Source organism: Lathamus discolor, chromosome 11 (genome assembly GCF_037157495.1).
Source record: "Lathamus discolor isolate bLatDis1 chromosome 11, bLatDis1.hap1, whole genome shotgun sequence".
NCBI lineage: Eukaryota > Metazoa > Chordata > Aves > Psittaciformes > Psittacidae > Lathamus > Lathamus discolor.
In genome coordinates this window covers 15,784,760-15,803,952 of record NC_088894.1, presented here as the reverse complement: position 1 = coordinate 15,803,952, position 19,193 = coordinate 15,784,760, and the positions used below count along the sequence as shown (strand labels likewise).

The 19,193-nt window shown below is 50.4% G+C and overlaps 1 protein-coding gene across 5 annotated transcripts; it reads right to left on the bottom strand.

The window, feature by feature from the left end:
- Positions 1-1,343: 1,343 nt before the first annotated feature.
- SGK2 (serum/glucocorticoid regulated kinase 2) lies at positions 1,344-17,986 on the bottom strand. Of its 5 annotated transcripts, none has more exons than XM_065691522.1 (14): positions 17,383-17,986; positions 11,166-11,235; positions 9,926-9,983; positions 9,049-9,098; positions 8,400-8,457; positions 7,740-7,823; positions 7,315-7,446; positions 5,753-5,865; positions 5,187-5,223; positions 4,537-4,623; positions 2,722-2,817; positions 2,245-2,400; positions 1,775-1,864; positions 1,344-1,556 (listed from the first exon to the last, which is right to left on the bottom strand). In XM_065691522.1, exons 1-14 carry the CDS (start codon positions 17,432-17,434, stop codon positions 1,401-1,403), a joined length of 1,239 nt encoding a protein of 412 aa, XP_065547594.1. In that variant the 5' UTR covers positions 17,435-17,986; the 3' UTR covers positions 1,344-1,400. The 5 variants fall into 5 exon arrangements, with proteins under 5 accessions (XP_065547594.1, XP_065547591.1, XP_065547592.1 ...); XM_065691519.1 differs by lacking the exon at positions 17,383-17,986 and adding an exon at positions 15,268-16,957; XM_065691520.1 differs by lacking the exon at positions 17,383-17,986 and adding an exon at positions 15,406-16,316.
- Positions 17,987-19,193: the final 1,207 nt, after the last annotated feature.

The window sequence follows — 19,193 nt, the reverse complement described above, 5'->3', positions numbered from 1 at the left end:
CGGCGCCGCAGAGCGCCGAGCCTTGGCCGCTCAACGGCTGCGGCCAGCTCCCGACGAACCTGTCCTCGGCAGCCGCGCAGGCCCGGCCCGTATCCCCTCCAGCAGCAAGCTGCTGGTCCACAGAACCAGCCAAATCCAGTGCTGGGAGCCTGGAACGGGGATGCTTCAGTTATTTAAGCTGGAAAAGTGCCAGTGACTCCACGTGCAGGCACGTGTCAGGGTACATCCGCGGTACAGCACAGCGGGAAATCCGCCGCTCCCTTCACACGCAGGGCAGCTGTGGAAGGACAAGCACGTGTACACTTTAATACAAACCACAGCATAGCACAGATGCCTGCAGCAGGTACAAGGTAACTGGTAATTGCGCTCCAGCACAAGCTTAACAGCATGAGCATCAACACAGCTTTTAGGAAACCCTGTGGTTGGGCCGATGGTGCCTTGGGCAGCTTACAGCCGATGGAGCTCATGAGCTTCTCCAACCCACAGCAACAGAACAACTTAAAAAAAAAAAAAAAAAGAAAGTAAAAAGTGACATTCAGGGAGTACACCAGCATTTTAATTAAGGCAAAAATAAATAACGTGTTTGTCATAGTTTGCTGAACCTGGGACGCTGGTCTGCATCAGTGGCACATTCAGATGAACACCAGAGCGTTCAGGGTCTCATCACTGTGCGTTATCCTCTGTTCCACCGTGCTTCAGGTCATGCTTTTCGTAGCAGTGTTTGTGTGCCTCAGGCCCGTGTGCTGTGAAAGAAGTCCCCATCCCAAGACAGATTTGGCCAGAAGGTTATTTTTGTTTTTTCCAAGCGGCTCTGCCCTTTCCTCATCTGGGCTTTTTCTCCCACAAACTGGGTTCTACTTAACAGCCTTGTGGTTGCTTCTGCACAGTCCACTTCAAGGAAAGAAGCCAAAGCTCTTGGTAGTGTGAAGAGTTTTCCTCACTACTGGGGAAGAGAGGGGGAACCCCTTTGACACAGGTTAGTGCCACACAAAAGATTAAAAAAAAAAAGCTAAGAGTGGCCAGTTTCAGGCACACGCCTGTTGATGTGAGTGAGGGTACATACCTCTACCAGAAATACAACCAGAGTGAATACAGTTCTGCCAACTAGCATAAGACAGTCTAAGGGGAAATCATACTAACCAGTGTCTCACTTTCCCTACCCAGGAGGAAACCGTTACTTAGAGAGAAATTCAAAGAGCAAAAGTTAAGAACTCACAGTTCCATCCCAGCCAGTCAGTGTGTTAGTCCCAATTTCCTTAAACCATGAGCAAAAGGACAGTGCCAAACCCAAGAAAACCCCCACCCACAAAACCCCCCTACCCCCCAACCAAAACCAACACCCCCCAAACATAAAACCCATTCACAGTTAAAAATCTGACTTCTCAAAGCCTTTGTAAAACCTAGATGCCCTCATCAGTCGGTGCATAAGAAAATCCTAAAAATGCATCTGAGGCACTGGAGGTGCTGGCTGCTAGGTCAGGCGTGTGGGTGATGGAGGTGGAGATGGCTTCTTGGGTGAATTCTGGATCGAAGTGTCGCAGATCAGCTGGACCAGCCTAAGCCAAGGAACAGACACACACAGTCACTTCAAGTGAGCAGACCCCAACCAGTCACTTGTATTCAGTCTAACACAGCTGCTCTTCCAAGAGAGTCAGCACCTCTGCATTTACAGTTCCCAACCTGCACTTCAGCACCCCTCAGTATCAATGTAAGACACCTGGAGAAGATTCCTTTTGTGCCACTATAACGAATACCAAAAGAAATACTCACTCACCACGTTGGGGTTGAATGGAGGAGTTATCCTCTTGTGGTACAAGTCATCCCAGTTTATTGGGCTGAAGAATACATGGTTCTTTATCTCAAGCTGCATATAAAGTAAAGGATGAAAAGTCAGTCTTCTGCCAGCCCTTATTTTCCAGCACCTGCTAGCTGGTTTCATAGCATTAAGTGGTTGAAGCTACTACATATCCACATAAGGGCCATGTGGCAAATCCTTAACACATAAGGGTCATGGTCCAGTAATCCCTTGAAGGGAGATAACCATCACACATAGGTATCCTAGTTTGCTACCATATCTTTCCCTTTGGAAATCCAAGTCAGGCCCATACATTCTTCAGAGGCTGAAGAGACATCAAACTGCATGGAACGCTTTTTCCAAGGCAGTACTGCTGTCATGAAAGAAAGGCTCGGAAAAGAAGGTTTTCCTACCCACCCTCCCTCCTGATCATAATGGAGGCCACCTACAAAGTCTGACTTGGCACCCAGCCTCCTCTTCTGGTCCTTGTGGAGAAGTCCCTGGAGAATGTCACAAGCTGCCACAGTCTTACTTCCTTGGATCTGGAGTGGCTTGTGCAGAATGTTGTCATACATCTGAGACACATCCCGGCTGTAAAAAGGGGGCTAATTTGGAAGAGATGAGAAGCAGCCATGTGAAACATGAGCTAGTGTAATGAGTGGCAGGTCAAAGCAAGTCCTGCAGCAAGCAGATGAGGGATACCTGCCATACCACTGTTCAGAGCGGCAATGGTGTCCTGAACTATGCCATCTAACTCTGGATTCAGTTGTCTGTGACAGGTACCATGTGAACACCAGACCAACCTCCAGCGGGGGGGTTCCCAGCCCATGGCATGGGGGCTGGAACTGGATGATCTTAAGGTCCCTTACAACCCCAACTATTCTAGGACTCTATGTAAAGTAAAAACAGATTGCTTCCAAACTTACCAGTCCAAACAGCATTTCATAGAGGACAGCTCCCAGGCACCACCAGTCTACTGTCCTGTCATATGGCTGCTTCTTTAGCACCTCAGGAGCCAGGTACTAAGGAAGAGTCAGCAGCAAATATTTTAGTCAGTTTACAAAGGAAGGGCTTTGTCCTCATAAGTATGCAAACCTGACTGCAGTTCAAGCTCAGCAAATGCATTAGGAAACATACAGACCCATTTACTGCTATGCTTTGATATACTCTCCACTTGCTTCAGTAGGTGGCTTTCAAGCTCTGCTCTAAACCCCACAAAGTGTTTTTATGGGTTACAGAAGGTTCTTTTCCTATAGAGGACTTGTACAAGGATTTGCCGCGCACCACGACTACCATCAAACCCATCCTGCACTAGCACATTACACCTTAAGGAGGCTCCCGTGGTTTTGAGAAGGCTGCAGTTTCCAGCCTCAGTAAGTCTGTCGAAAGCAGCAAGACTGCCAGTAGCCACTAAGAGCAACGGACAAGAACTGAAGCAGCACGTTGAGCCTGGTCTCCCGCAGGATTATCTCTGTGTACTAATCAGGCTCCCACCAAAAACACACCCCTCCCACCCCCCCCCCCAAAAAAAAATAAAACAAACAAAAAAAAAAACAAACAGAAAACCAACTCAAAAAAATCCAAACCCAAACCAACCAACCACCCCCACATGACAAACAAAAGAATGCAGGGACAGGCCAAGGGGAATGGCTTGAACCTGCCCGAGGGGAGACTGAGATGAGCTCTTAGGCAGAAGCTCTTCCCTGGGAGGGTGCTGAGGCGCTGGCACAGGGTGCCCAGAGAAGCTGTGGCTGCCCCATCCCTGGCAGTGTTCAAGGCCAGGCTGGACACAGGGGCTTGGAGCAAGCTGCTCCAGTGGAAGGGGTCCCTGCCCGTGGCAGGGGTCCCTGCCCGTGGCAGGGGTTGGAGCTGGATGAGCTTTAAGGTCCCTTCAACCCAAACCAGTCTCCAATTCTGTATGATTTTATTGAAACAGTCCTGCTTGGTTCGTGCCTTGCTATTGTACAAGTGGGTCCATACTGAAAGCCAAGGGCTACCACCAGGGGATTCCTGCCCACTTCTACTCAGCTTGAATACTGAAAGATGCCTTGTTTACAGACCCTTCTTTATGCTGTCTGAGGAAGTACAGCGGAACAGCTATATTACCTAGGCTAAAACACTACCAAAATCCCCAGCTCAGTAAATAGCAGGGAAAAAAAAAAAAGCCTCCCAAGAAGGCACACTGAGATAGGTTTTAGCAGACCCTGACTGAGATGTGTTGGAGAAGAGGCATTTCCTCCCCTCCCCTCTGAGCAGTCTCCACATTCCAGATAAGAGCCTGGTACTCTCCTCTGCACAGGGTGTTTTGCAGCTCCTGCATACCAAGGACAAGCAGAAGAGCACACCAAGGTCCTATGTGTGCCAGTACCAAGCAGCTCCCTTTTCTGCAGCTACAGGGTATCAGATTAGGTAAACAGCCTGCTTACAGGCTTGCTCATGGGCTCCCAGGGTCAAGGCTGTCTCCGCAGCCACCTCAAACAGCCCCAGTTTCACAAGACTGGCCATTTCCAGTGCAGGGTTCCCTACCCCGATAGCACAGTTGTCACAGGTAAAACCGCTGAGTAGAGAAGGCCTTATCTGAACTCCAGCTTCAGGCTGACAACCACAAAGAGCCCACAATGGTCTAATTCACAGAGCCCATATTTTGGGATGCTGAGCACCCACGCAAGTCAGACCCAGAGCAGCAAGTCTCTGAAGGCTTTCAGCCCCAGGTCACAGGGAAACCCCAGCACATGCTGTACCTCAGGAGTGCCGCAAAAAGTAGAAGTTGTCTCCTCTTGCTCCATGCCTTCTTTGCAGAGTCCAAAGTCTGTCAATACTACGTGTCCCTAGAAAAGAGAGAGATGTTTCGGTTTGGCCCTCTCTTTCTAGAGAAGAGACAGTATTGCCACACATTGGCCTTCATATTGCATCTCATGTATGTTTTGATTCCCTACTGGTCATCTGCTTCCCCTCCCTCACCTTCTGGACATCTTATAACACAAGTATGGGAGTTGATAGAGAAAGCTGAACAGAGATTAATTTATTTGTCTAAAACTGTATAGCTATGAGGAGATCCAGCACTGCAGTGCTTTGCCACTGCTTTATCCCAGAGCCAGTTCGTATAGCAATCACCACCAGCATAGCACCAGTGACATGCTCTTAGCACCCTGATCCTTGCCCACAAGTCAAGCCCCAGCTTTTGAGAGTAAGCTGTGGTCCCTGGGTGTGCAGTTCTGTGGAGCAGAGGCTCACCCCCTCCTGCAGGGCCTGCACAGAAGGGCAGTGGCGCATACATACAGAATACATGCAGTGAAGTGCGCTACAGCCCCGCTTGCAGGACCATATTCCTCTGTTTATGGTCCTGGTGTTTTTCAAACCAGAAGGCAGGTAGCACAGTCTGTGAATATACCTGGCAATCCAGGAGAATGTTCTCAGGTTTTAAGTCCCTGCAAGAAAAAAAATGCCATTTGAGCAGATTTGGCCAGGTATTTGGAGAAACCAGATCTGAAACAGCATCAGCTAAAAACAGGAGCTAACAAAACTTCCCAGTCCAGTTCACCATGGTGCTCCCCAAGTACAGACTCCCATCACTGCTAGGTATCAATACAGACACATACAAACATAGCAAGACCCTGTCATACAGGATCAGGTTTTAGCCCGCATATCTATGCATAAATTGTTACTGAGTGACAAATTCTTGTTTATTGAGCCAGGTTTATTCTAGATCTTTACACTTCACCATTCTCTCTGCTTTTCACTATCAGGCTAAGAATATTTATTGCCCATCAGACCCATGCAGACAGCACCCCTCTTGCAGGATAAAGTGCCAACAGCACTATCTTGTCAGGATAGTTGATTTTCCAGCTACCCCAGTCCTGCATTTTGCAGGGCCGTAGTGACTCCCTTCCTCCCCAGTACTGCACACAGCTGGGCTGAGCAGAGTTGGTGCCCATGCTCTCCCTGGCAGCACCTTACCTGTAAATGATGTTTAAGGAATGCAGGTATCCAATTGCACTAGCAACTTCTGCAGCATAGAATCGGGCCCGGGGTTCACGGAAACAGCGCTCCCTTTGCAAGTGGAAGAAAAGCTACAGGCAGATGAGAGTGGATCATTTCTTCTATAAAAAACCTGGAGGGTACCTGGAGCAAGCCTGAAACCCAGCTACTTAAGTGAAAACTGATTTGCAGCAAGTAGCACATGAGCAGCACCAAATAAGCCCAAAGCAAGTGACTTTAAGCAATATAAACACCTTTCTAGAAATTGCTTAATTTGTCGTCTTCTCAGTTAAGAATTCATTCCCCCACAAATGGTCATCTGCTGATCTAATTAAGCTTCCTCGCTTGATACAAGCCACAGGTTGATTATAGTGCTAATATGACCATGAGAAGTGGTGCATGCACAGAAATGAATCCATTAAGATCCTCCATACAAGTTGTCTTTGGGCAAGACATCCATGTTAACATTATCTCACAGCCAGTTTCAGGTATCACAAGGGAAAAAAAACCAAAAAACAACCAACCCAAAAAAACCCCAAAACCTGAAAAAAGGTTTTTACAGGACAAAAAAAGAAATCCAGCAAATTGCAGTGGCATCACCCAAGCATTAGACTAGGATCCAGAGCTGGCCCACAAGTGGATTTTGCCTGGAGCTCACCAGCATCAGCATTTTCCATATTCTCCATAGGATTTTAAAGCACCCCTGGCAGTCTCTTTCCTCAGTATCCTTGCCTTGGGATTCAGGTCATAGGAAGCCAGATTTCACACAATTTACAGGTGAGATAGTGTCCAGGGTTCAGCTGTAAGTTTTTTTTCTCTTTCCTAGTAGCTGGTACAGTGCTGTGTTTTCAGCTTCAGTTTGAGAACAGTGCTGGTAACACACTGATGTCTTAGTTGTTGCTCAGTGATGCTTACCCTGATCAAGGACTTTTCAGTCTTATGCTCTGCCAGGGAGGAGGGGAAGCCAGGAGAAAGCAGAGACAGGACACCTGACCCAAGCTAGCCAAAGGGGTATTCCATACCACAGCACATCATGCCCAGGATAGAAATGGGGGGAAGTCACCCGGAAGGCCCAGATCACTGCTCGAGTCGGTCTGGTTATTGGTCGGTGGGTGCTGAGCAACTGTATTGGACATCATTTGTATTTATCATTTTCTTTTCCCCTTTTAGTTTCATATTCTCTCCCCTTGTTATTTCCCTCATTATTGGTGGTAGCAGTAGTGATTTGTGTTATACCTTAGTTACTGGACTGTTCTTATCTCAACCCGTGGGAGTAACATTCTTTCCATTCTCCTCTCCATCCCTCTGGGAGCAGGGGGAAAGAAGGTGGAGAACGAGTGAGTGGCTGCATAGTGCTGAGTTACTGTCTGGGCTTAAACCAAGACAGATAGCATACCACTACTCCTGGCTTGTTCTTGGTAGCAGTTAAAGGAACACTGTACTTCAATATCATTACCTTGTGACAAGAAACAGTTTTAGGCAATAAAGCAGCATGTTTGGGAAGGACCAAGGGTTGAAATAAAGCCTGTAAGTGCACTCACCTCTCCTCCATTTACATAGTCAAGCACAAAGTAAAGCTTCTCCGAGGTCTGGAAAGAGTAATGGAGTCCCACAAGGAAGGGGTGCTTGACATTTTTCAGGAGCACATTGCGTTCTGCCATGATGTGGGTTTGCTATCAAAAAGCAGGCATGGCATTAGAGTTTCAGGCAAGGGTCCAGTCTGCCATAGGGGCTCACTGCTGTTCTCAAAACAGGTTGAAGTTTCAGCCCCAGGAAGGGAACTGCTCTCTGCTGTCTGACCTGCATCATCTCAGTTCTTATCCATGTTCCCGCGGCACAGAGAAATGCATGTTTAGCATGTGAGTTGTCTACATGAATACCAGCCACAAGATATCTCAATTGCGTTACCAGGATGACTCATATGTTGACCACTATTTACAGAAGTAACCAAGGAGAGCTGACATACCTCCTTTTTCTTTAGGATAGTTTTCTTATGCAAAACTTTCACTGCATAAAAAGTCCCATCACACTTGCGTTTCGCCAGAAGAACCTGCAACAGAAGGTCCTGTTAATGGATTTCAGTCTCGCCTTCTGTTGGGTTAGTGCTTCCTCATTAGCTCCCCACTTGTGTGAGTGACTACACACAGAATACAGCTTCAGAGGGTAGAGTACAAAGTTTTAAAGACATAGCTCCAGTCCTCCAGTTTCCCAGCACTTTCTCATTGCCAGAAGAAAGCACATGACATATCCACATACACCTTTTATATATCTAGTAGAAGATATTTTTGGACTATCTGCAGACAGCCCTATTTAAAATGGATCCTTGCTATCTCAAAGTACAGATTTTCCTGGAGAATTTTTGCTAGCTGAGCAAGTTTGAAGCTTATTTTGAACCAAGTACTGCTCATTGCCATCACCACCCTGAGCATAAGATACCTCACACTTGTGTCCTTATAGAAGTTGCAGGACAGCACAAAGAATGGACTATGAAGACTCACAGTCCCACTCGGAACAAGCTCTTCAGCAGAGGTACAAGCAAAGGACACAGCTAGAGACTCCTTCATCAAGAAAGTTCTTCCCAAGTTGCCTCTAAAGAGCTCCAGCCCACCTGTACAAGCCCACTTACTTTTCCAAAGCTTCCTTTGCCAATAACCTTCAGGAAGTCAAAGTCTGTTGGTTTGGCACTGTCAGGCAAGAACGAAACAAGTTAATGTTTCTGGGAGAGAAACACACAACAGCAACACTGCCATCAGGGCAGAGTTCCTTTTAGGAACCACCAGTGTTTGTGGAAGGGATTAAAGGGCACCAGATGGGTGACCCTCACCCCTGGCCAGCGCTGGATTCACACTGCCTACATCAGTGCAGCCAGCAGAGGGTGAGCAACCCCTCAACGTGCTGCTGAACGCTGCAGCAGAGAAAAGCGCCTGTCGGAAGAAGTGCCACCTCTATAGGGGACACAGTTTATCCCTGTTTCTAGAGAAAGGTAGTCATGGAGCCAGCAGGGATGAGGAAGATCTTCCCTTACTACCTCTGAAGAGAAACAGAACAAGGGGCTGCAGACTTGGACAAGACGATTATGGTAGCAGGGACCAGCTATAGCCGAATGTCTTGAAAGCTCGTGCACTGCTGATACACATGGTATTAAAAGCCAAGTAATGCAATTGTTAAGATTCTGCAGACACCACCCATGCAAGACACAGGGACCAACTACATTCTGCTGCCAGATCTCTTCACTGCATGCCCCACACCCTACCTGGCTTTTGCAGGGAGCTTACTTTGGGTTAGCAGAAGGTCCAAGGTTGATGTTGTCAGTTGGTGTTGGAGGCTAGAGAGGATAACAACAATATTAGTCACAAGGACCATGCTGCACGTTGTGCTTTCAAAACAGTATCACTTGCAGAGTTACTAAATACCCATACGAAAGAGACACAGCAGATGCTTTGGCAACTGAAGTGAGGGGGAAGGGAGTACAAAGCTATACACTAAAGCTGTATCATTCCCAAGCTGGAAGCTTTACTAACCTAGAGTATGTGCTGAAGTCCTCATCCCATACTTGTACAAATAAAAACTACTAAGCAGCTGCTTGGCCCCAACTTGAGGTTTTTAGGACCTGCTGTTCTGTGACAGAAGAAAGCCACAGTGGGTCTCGGTTGCTCACCACAGCACTGAGACAAGCCATTCCCTACTGCCTGGGCTAAGCAAGAAGCCCTCTGCACAGCTCATAGAGGAACACTCCTGTGTCAGGACATAAGCATTGCCCTCAGACCCTGCAGCCCTCTGCCCACTCCTGCTGAGCCCCAAAACTGCCAAGTCTGGAGCCTTAGAAGTGGCCTTATGCACATCCAGCACCACAGAGATGCAGCGTCTCTCTTCCCAGTGACAGAGGTACATACACACAGGGTCTTCCTCCTCTCCCTGCTCCCCAGGAATCTTCCCCTCCCCAGATTCTGGGAGCATTTTGCCTTGTCCAAAAGGCTATATAGGTCCTTTCTGTGCCCATTTTACCTCCACCCAGCATAATCCACAGGGACAAGGCAGCAGCAAGACTCCTGACAGGCTAACACAGGCTCTCCTCCTTGCTTTTCTCCTACAGGCACTAGCCCCTCTGCATCCCCAAGGTGAAGACTTGTTGGCTCAGAGCCATGATCTCACCTGGGTGCTTTTATCAGGGCTCCGGGAATGATCCATTAAAAAGGCAACTCTTTCAGCACTTGGGAAAAGAAAAGCAAGCCAATATTGAAAACAAAATCCAAGAGAGAAACTGCTCCCCTCCATCACAGGATACCTCAGCAGAGACCCCCAGCTACCCCTTTGGTAGCACTGCTGCTCCTAAGGGGTGAGGATGCACATGCTCTGGGGGTGACAGGGAACAGTGTATACATACATGCTGACAGGAGGTTGGAGTAAGAGGTGTGAACAGGCAAAAGCATATTAGATGCCACAGTTAGTCCTTGATTTGCAATAGCAGAAACCAGTCAAAGGAGCTAACACATGAAGAGCAGCAGTACAGCCCCAGGGCCAGAGGAGGCTGCAGCTCTCCTGGACGGGACAGGCCCCTCTTGAGGCAGATGCAGCCCCTGTCCCAGTGCACAGAGACCTCGCTGCTCCCAGCCCTGCCACCCAGCGAGAGTCCCGCAGGGCAGTCAGGTGGGTCCAGCCAGGTCTGACCACCGCACCCCCATGCTGGCAGCAGCTGGGGGCTGTTCCCCCACCCAGGGCAGACCACATCCGCCTGGGGCTGTTGACAGCCCAGGGAAGAGGCGCTGCCGATATCGGTGAGTGGAGGCATTAAAAAAGAGGGCTCTCATATACCCAGTGCAGCTGCTGCTGGAGCAGTTGGACTGGAACAACACTTGACAGTTCAGATTTGCCCTGCTCCAGCATCAGTGGGGAGAGCTGGGTCCTGCCACCCCAGGGCTTCCTCCCTTTACTTTTAAGTGTTTCCCCCAACACCTTGCAAAAGCCAGAATTAGAGGTGATGGGGGGGGGGGGGCAGAAAAAGAAAACCCCACACACTGCTTCCTTCTCCCCTGTCCCAGAGCTTTGTCCATTGTCCCTCAGCCCCACAAAGCTCCCATACACAGCAGGGATACTCTGAAAGCTCTCACTCCTCCATCTGCCCTGCCCCTTCCAAAAAGGGGGCCTGAAGGTGCCACCAGCCTCCCCGTATCTCACCTGTGGGTGCTCTCTCTCTGCACCCCCATGCAAAGACCCCAGGCCATCCCAGAGCCCCCTCATCAGTGGCCAGGCTGACAGAGGCGCTGGCAGCTGTCCCCAGGCACTGCCCACATCTGCCTAGTGCCAGCCAGCTCCATCCACCGCCAAGCCAGCGCAGGGGCTATTGGGCTGAGCTTTTAAAGGGCTCTCACCCCTGGAAGGCTTTCATACTCACTACGAGCAGAGCCTGGAGCCGGAGGCCTTGATGGTTCGTCCTATCCTCTCCCGGACGTGCTTGGTGAGTTCTGTGAGGAAAGTTGGAGCACCAATGCCAATTAGCTGGCAGCGCAATCGCAAGTGCACAGAGACACGTTTGTTCTTCACTGACCTTGCTCCTCTCTTCACAGCTGCCCTCCTCCCCCTTCCACCAAAGTACCAAAATAACCAGGAAATTATAGGAACCAGGACAGCTCCCCTCCCAGCCCCACCAGGAGCCCTCAGTAGGTCACAGGATCGGGATCAGCGCCACAAAACAGACTCTCCTGTGGCAGAGGGAACTTGGGCTAAAGGGCCACTGTTGCCTCCCTGAGCCGCCTCAGGTCCCCCCGGGGGACAAGGAGAGCCCTCACAAGGATCATGTACCAGGGTAGTCACACACTTGGTACATCCCCTGCCCCTTTCATTCAGGACTCCGGGAGTAATTAGGGACATGAATGAAACCTTTCAGGGCCCTGCAGGAGGTAAGCCAACACACACACACCCCCCCACAACAAGGGACTGACTTGCCCGAGGGCACATAGCCAGAGCCAGAAGCTGGGATTCCCACCACCGAGCATCCCTTCCGCTCAGCTGTGCGGGCAGTTGCCACCAACCATTGTCATCATCACCACTGCCCCCTTCAGAGAGAGGAAAAGTCCTGATCCTGCTCCCAACTGCACAGGCTGAGCAAGAGAGAAGCCTGAGAAGTGCAGCTCTTAGGCACTACAGAGTCTTAGAACTACAGAGGGGTTCTTCGGTTTGTTTGGAAGTAGATAACAGAAAATGCCAAGACTCATTTTCACTCCCTGTCTGTCCTAGTTTTGCTGCTGAAGGAAAGAATCAAAGCATTCACAGAAACAGAAAACATGCACCCCCCCTCATCCCCCTAAAAAAAAAGGGGGGGAGAGGCCTTTACACACAAGTTGTAATCCTGGAGTAGCTCTTCTACAGACCAAGGAACCGCTGGCACCAACTGCCAGACCCCATCTCCCCAGGCAAGGGGCTTGCAGAACAAGAAGTTTCCAGGTGAACACGAGCCCATTTACAGAGTTCTTCCTGTTCCTAGGATCTCCAAGATGGAGGGACCTGCACTCCAGAGAGCCACTAAGCCAGGCAGCACCAGCAGCTTCAGGATCTGTGTGCAGATCTAACAAGGAGCCAGAAACCAGGCTGTAGGCTTAGAGATTCTGAATGGATATGAAAGGGAAAGCAGGAATTCAAAGAAAAGCCACAAAGCATTCAGTGAGAGCTTATAATATGAGGCTTGTCCGAGACCCTGACTTTGCCCTGCAGCAGGTACAGAAGCTTGCCCTAGCAGAGACACATGCAGACAGCACCCGGACAGACCAACCCCATCTCCTCCCACTGGGTATAGTCCTTATGCCCCTGAGAGTCTGGCTCACTGACTGAGGGTCATCCAGTGCCTGCCTTGGGGCTGCAAGTATCCCACAGGCTGCTGGACAGGCTGGCCACAGCCATGGTCACCTCAGAGGGACAGCAGCCACACTTCCCAGAGCGGGCAACACTCACTCAAGGCTCAGTGGTGGGCAGGAGGGTGGCACAAGTGATGGCCAGGGGCACACAGGGATGTGTGGAACAAACCCCAAGCTGCAAGTGGCAGCAGCATTTAGAGGGGTGAGGGCTCCCACCCCTGCCCAAGACCAACTCTCCTTAGCAACCCAACCAAGCCTGTGCAGTTCAACACCTCATCTCACTCCATACATGCAGCTCTATCAGCTAATGCAGCCTCTTCCCTCCAAATCCGAACTCCCACAAGCTCAGCTTTAGCTTGCCGCTACTGGCACTGTTCTGATCCTAGATTCAGGGAAAATAATGGCTTGGGCACAGGTGGACATCCTGGGCAGCACGTGGACAAGCCATAAACGCATCAATTTGTGCTCAGTGCAGAATGCAAGACAAGTCCCAACTTGCTCAGAGGGGCTTGGACCAGCAAGCTTAGGCCTGCAGTCCCACAGGGGCTTTTTCCAGTACTGCAGCCTAGCAGCCCATCCATGCTTCCCTCCACCAGCCCCATTCTTGCTCCATTCTTGTCCCTGCTGACCAAAAGCAGCATTTTCCAACAAATGCTATTTCATTAAAGGTACTTGCTCTGGGGTGAGAGTCTCTTTCTGCACCAAGCACACTTTTAGGATATGTACGTCCCCATCCCTTATCATTTTCTATTTAGGCCCAGAGCCTCCTTCCCCAGCCTGAGTCCACCTTCAAAGCCAAGTAAGTTTCTGGTTTAAATCTCCCAAGCAATTGAATAAGCTTTTCCTTATCACTAGCAAATGCTACTCTCTAAAATACAAAGATTTCCCGAGTGCACACACGCTGAACAACAGAATCAGAAATAGGTCATGAATATACACTGGAATCCTTGGTTATCCATGCCTGGCTGCATCCCTCCTTGTGCTTGCTGGGGTGGCAGGGATGCTCCAGGCATGACCAGGGCCACAAAGAGCATCAGCAAGTGTGTCTAGGAGTTCTCTGATACTAACTGTTACACACCAGGAACACAAACTATCACATCCCACAGCCCTCCCCAAAGACCATTTCACTCCCAACACCTTGACCAGAGGCATCTCCCCAGCAGCAGGCAACCACTCACACAATATAAAGCAGCTACTTACAAGTTGGAGCAATTACTGCAGCTAAAATCTCCCCCACACCAAACATCCCTCAGTAACATACATTTTCTTCCCAGCACAGCACAAGCAGCTCCCTCTTCCTTCAACAATTCTGCCAGTGGTGACCCACATTCTCATGCCAGCCCAGCACTATTTGCTGCAAACACATTACTAATGCAATGCGTACCTTGTACGGAGAGGCAACCTCATAGACTCATCATCTGCAAGCTGCCTCCCACCCTCCTCCCTGATGTCACTGCTCTCAGCATCATTTCCTACCTAACCTAGATTGCAAACCCCTCCAAGCAAGTGCCTCATCCTCTCCCACTCTGGGAAGGGCTAGCTGCCAGCATGGAGAGGCAAGGACACCAAGCAGACTGTCATTGCAACAGCAAGCAATGCTTTGGAAGAAGCACAGGTTTTGGAATGGCAAAATTAAGAGAGAAGCACCTAAGGCAGCCCACAGCTTTTATCCAGCCCAGGGGCTGCAGGCAGCCTATTGGGGAGACACCCCAGTTCCAACTCAAAGAGGGAGCACAGGGGGAGAAGGGAAGGAGGACTCCTATATACACAGGCTTTTACTGGCCAAAAATACCCCCAAAACTCAAGCTTTCCCTTGCTAAAGAACTAAGGGGTAACTCCAGGCCTGCTCAACTCCATTTGCATAGAGCCCTGGAATGATTTGTGTTGGAACGGACCTTACAGCTCATCCAACTCCAAAGGGACACCTTCCACTGGAGCAGCTTGCTCCAAGCCCCTGTGTCCAACCTGGCCTTAAGCACTGCCAGGGATGGGGCAGCCACAGCTTCTCTGGGCACCCTGTGCCAGCGCCTCAGCACCCTCACAGGGAAGAGCTTCTGCCTAAGAGCTCATCTCAGTCTCCCCTCGGGCAGGTTCAAGCCATTCCCCTTGGCCTGTCCCTACAGGCCCTTGTCCCAAGCCCCTCTCCAGGTTTCCTGCAGCCCCTTTAGGCACTGGAGCTGCTCTCAGGTCTCCCCTTCAGGAGCCTTCTCTTGTCCAGGCTGCCCCAGCCCAGCTCTCTCAGCCTGGCTCCAGAGCAGAGCTGCTCCAGCCCTTGCAGCATCTCCATGGCCACCTCTTGACTTCAAGATTTTCATATCCATTGGGACACTACAGCACACAGCAAGTGAGGAAAAAGTCAGGAAAGACTTTAAAGGACTTCCCCACCTCTGGAAGCTTTGTTAGCTACCCCCCACGGAGCTCTTGGCTCATCCCATTTTCTTGTGCACATCTTTTCCCCTACACTCCAAGGGCTCTGCAAACCCCCAACTAACAGCCCCAGCTCTAGCCAAGCTGGAGCTCACAAATAACCCTCCAGATTTTAAAGAACTCCATGCAAAGCTGGAAGAGGGCAGCAGGTGGGTAAAGCTCGCAGCACCTTGCAGAAAAGTAATCCCATGAAAACAGAAAAGAAAGCATCAAACACACCTGGGAGCACATCCACCAGCAGACACTGTGTCCTGAAGCACGGGAAGCAGTCCACAGCCAGTGAGCACAAGGACCCCTCCTCCCCCACACTGCCCATCCTCACACCAGCCCACCCTGCTGCTGACAGCCCCGACACGCCAGAAACCCAAGGCTCTTTCCTGAATCGCAGAGGAGAATAGCTTTGTTTCCTACAGCAGTCCATTTAGTCCACAGCATCCCCTCAAACACACAATACCACTGCTGCTGGCTCCTGGCAGCCCTTTAAAGAGAGCAGGAAAAGCACATCAGCTGTGGAAAAAGAAGAGACACCTGCTAGATACACCCAAGGAGTGACAGTTGGAGGGAGGGAGGGAGGAGTGGTTTTGGATGAGGAGGGAAGGGTGCAGGTGGTGGGAAGGAGCAAATTACATCCTGGCAGGCACTTCAGGTATGCAGAACAATTTCTGACATGTCAGTAAGATGGAGATTTGTCCCATCCTGTGGTTTGGAGGAAGGTCAGAACTGTTACTTGGTTTAGGTCAAACCCAGAAGAAGTTGCTCATTCCAGTGTCCTTCACTGACCCAGGAAGACGGCAGCCCAGGGTAGACAGGCTGGTGCTTTGCAATGATATTAAATACAAACATAAACATAGGTGGAAGGGAAAATCTGGTGCTGCAGACATGCGGTGGTTTGAGAGAACAGAGACTAAGCTCCGAGCAAAAGGAGGTGTCCGAGAAAGGCTGGTGTCTTCTCTCTCCTTGTTAGAAGTAAAGCAGTTGCTTTTTTGTTCCACTGTTGTTTCCTGTAAAATCTGCCTGCATGCAGGTGCAGTGGGAGGTGCGAGTGGGGAAGGCAGAGATGTGGGCAGCTCCCTTTGCCATAGCACAGGTCCTTGACCCAGGACTGCAGCTACCAGGAGAAAACCATCTGAAACATTTGATGTGCTCATTGCCATGCATAATAAGGGAGGGGAAGCAGCAAATTGCTTGAAATGTCATTCTCAGGTTAAAGCCTGAGGTTTTTCCTCAGCCAACAAACTCAAGCTGTGAGTATCATCAGCTTTTAAAAATATCTCCTATTATGTTTTTATTTTCTATAGTTTTGCCTCTACTTTGAAATGGTCAAGTTTCAGAATACTTTCAGCAGCTAACTTACATTTTTAACTCAGTATCTTCTGCTTTTGTTTCTTTCAATAAAACCCCTTGGTATTATTAACAAAATCTACTTGATTATATTTTTCCACAGAAAGCTATCTTTAATTAAAATCCCATTTTCTATCCAAAGAAGAGGAAGCAGAAGAATCCTGGAAGGAAAATTTTTTACCAGCTAGAATAATAGAACTGTAGAATCACAGACTGGTTTAGATTGGTAGGAACATTAAAGCTCATCCAGTTCCAACCCCCTGCCATGGGCAGGGACACCTTCTACTAGATCAGGTTGCTCCAACCTGGCTTTGAATGCATAAAATCTCTACTCTGGAGTGTGGCCAGTAATGATCATAGAATCATAGAATAGTTCGGGTTGGAAAGGACCTCAAGATCATCCAGTTCCAATCCCCCTGCCATGGGCAGGGACACCTCACACTAAACCATCCCACCCAGGGCTTTATCCAACCTGGCCTTGAGCACTGCCAGGGATGGAGCACTCACAGCCTCCCTGGGCAACCCATTCCAGTGCCTCACCACCCTTACAGTAAAGAACTTCTTCCTTATATCCAATCTAAACTTCCCCTGTTTAAGTTTTAACCCGTTACCCCTTGTCCTGTCACTACAGTCCCTGACGAAGAGTCCCTCCCCAGCATCCCTATAGGCCCCCTTCAGGTACTGGAAGGCTGCTATGAGGTCTCCACGCAGCCTTCTCTTCTCCAGGCTGAACAGCCCCAACTTTCTCAGCCTATCTTCATACGGGAGATGATGATAGATACTGGTGGACAAAGCAATGGTTGGGTTGGTTTTGGCCATGCTGCCCCCTCCGTTAGTGAGGTTTGCTGACACTGGGGGCTGTGCACACCCTGGGTGTAGCTCAGGGCCAGGGGTGCAATGCGGAGCCACCACCCCATTGCACTCAAATCACTGCCTGGGCCTCCCGTGGGTCCTGTGGGAGCTCAGTGCCACCAAACCAGCCAGGAGCATTACCCTTTGTTCTCCCCAGGGTGGTGGAGGAGGGCTCCAACCAGGCCATGTACATAAAGCCAGCCAAAATCGTCCCTTCTCCTTATGGCTGGGGCAGGAGCTCAGCGGCCAGCACCGGGCGTCCTCAGGAAGCAGAGCATGCAGGTGTCTCTCTGACTGCAAAGGTGAAGGGCACAGGAGTAAGAGTACGAACAGGCTGCTGGGTACAGTGCTGGCTGCAGCCAGCCAGGAATGGCTCTGGAACATGGGCCGGCTCCATCACCCTCATCAGCACAGCACTCACCCAGTGCTCAGCCTGGTGGATACCATCAGTGCTCCACCACTGCCCTGGTGCCCCTCTCCTTGCACTAGTCTGGAAAGTGCTTTGGGACGGAGGGCACTGGGAGAGGACTGGATAGCACTGGCTGGTTGTTTGCCTTCTGTGCAGCTGAAGAAATTTACCCTACAAGTGTTGAATTCACAGATTTCTGCTCTCGGAAAAGGATTTGGGGTTTTGATGCTTTTGAGGAGCTGAGACCCCATTCATCCTCCCTGTACCCAGAGTGACTGCCCTGGCACCGGAGGCTCCCTGGCACAGGAGAAGACATTCTCTGGAAGTACAGGAAGACATGGGTCACCAGTAAATCCCCAGCATAGGGCAGTTCCTCACCTGGACATTTAACATCAGATGCAACCAGATGCTTGGGGCAGCTGCAGAAGGCTGTGCCCTGGAGATCTCTATGACTACCTGGAGAGGTGTCCTGGGCAAGCAGTTTTCCCTGTGATGGAGGACCTGAGTGGGACAGGTAGAATCATGTAGAATCATAGAATGGTTTGGGTTGAAGGGACCTTAGAGCTCATCCAGCTCTAACCCCTGCCACGGGCAGGGACCCCTTCCACTGGAGCAGCTTGCTCCAAGCCCCTGTGTCCAACCTGGCCTTGAGCACTGCCAGGGATGGGGCAGCCACAGCTTCTCTGGGCACCCTGTGCCAGCGCCTCAGCACCCTCACAGGGAAGAGCTTCTGCCTAAGAGCTCATCTCAGTCTCCCCTCGGGCAGGTTCAAGCCATTCCCCTTGGCCTGTCCCTACAGGCCCTTGTCCCAAGCCCCTCTCCAGGTTTCCTGCAGCCCCTTTAGGCACTGGAGCTGCTCTCAGGTCTCCCCTTCAGGAGCCTTCTCTTCTCCAGGCTGCCCCAGCTCAGCTCTCTCAGCCTGGCTCCAGAGCATTGCTGCTCCACCCCTCGCAGCATCTCTGTGGTGATCAGGGTTAGCCTCCAGCATGCTGCCCATCTGAGCAGCCCATCCCACGTGCAAGAGGTGAGGCCTTCCCTCTCACCTAGCCCCTGTGCACCCATGTCCATGGCCAGCAGCAGCCTGCAGCTGCTCTTGTCCCTTGCCCACAGCAGGACACATCCGTGCCAACACAAGGGGCTGCTGAAGGTGGGAGCACTTGCAGGACACATGCATTATACAGGCATGCAGGCACACATTCCTAGCTGTGCACCCCTTCCAGCAGGACTGACCCTGGCCCACTCTCCTGCCCAGCTGCACCATCCTGAACAAAACTAAACAGCTCCAAGGAAATCAGAGACCCACTGGTCGTCTTGGTCTTCTGTGCGGGATGATGTCCCCTGCGCTCCAGAGGACATGTCTATGTCAGAAAAACCTCTGCTGGACCTGGGTTCAGCAGTGATGAGCAGCTCTCATGCAATTTAACCCTTTCTGTGCAGGTGTTCTGCCTGTGCTGGACTTGGTCAGGTCATGGTGAGAGCAAGGCTACAGAAAGGTGATTTTTTCAGCTGAACTGTCACAGCTCAGAACCTCCAGCCATGGCTT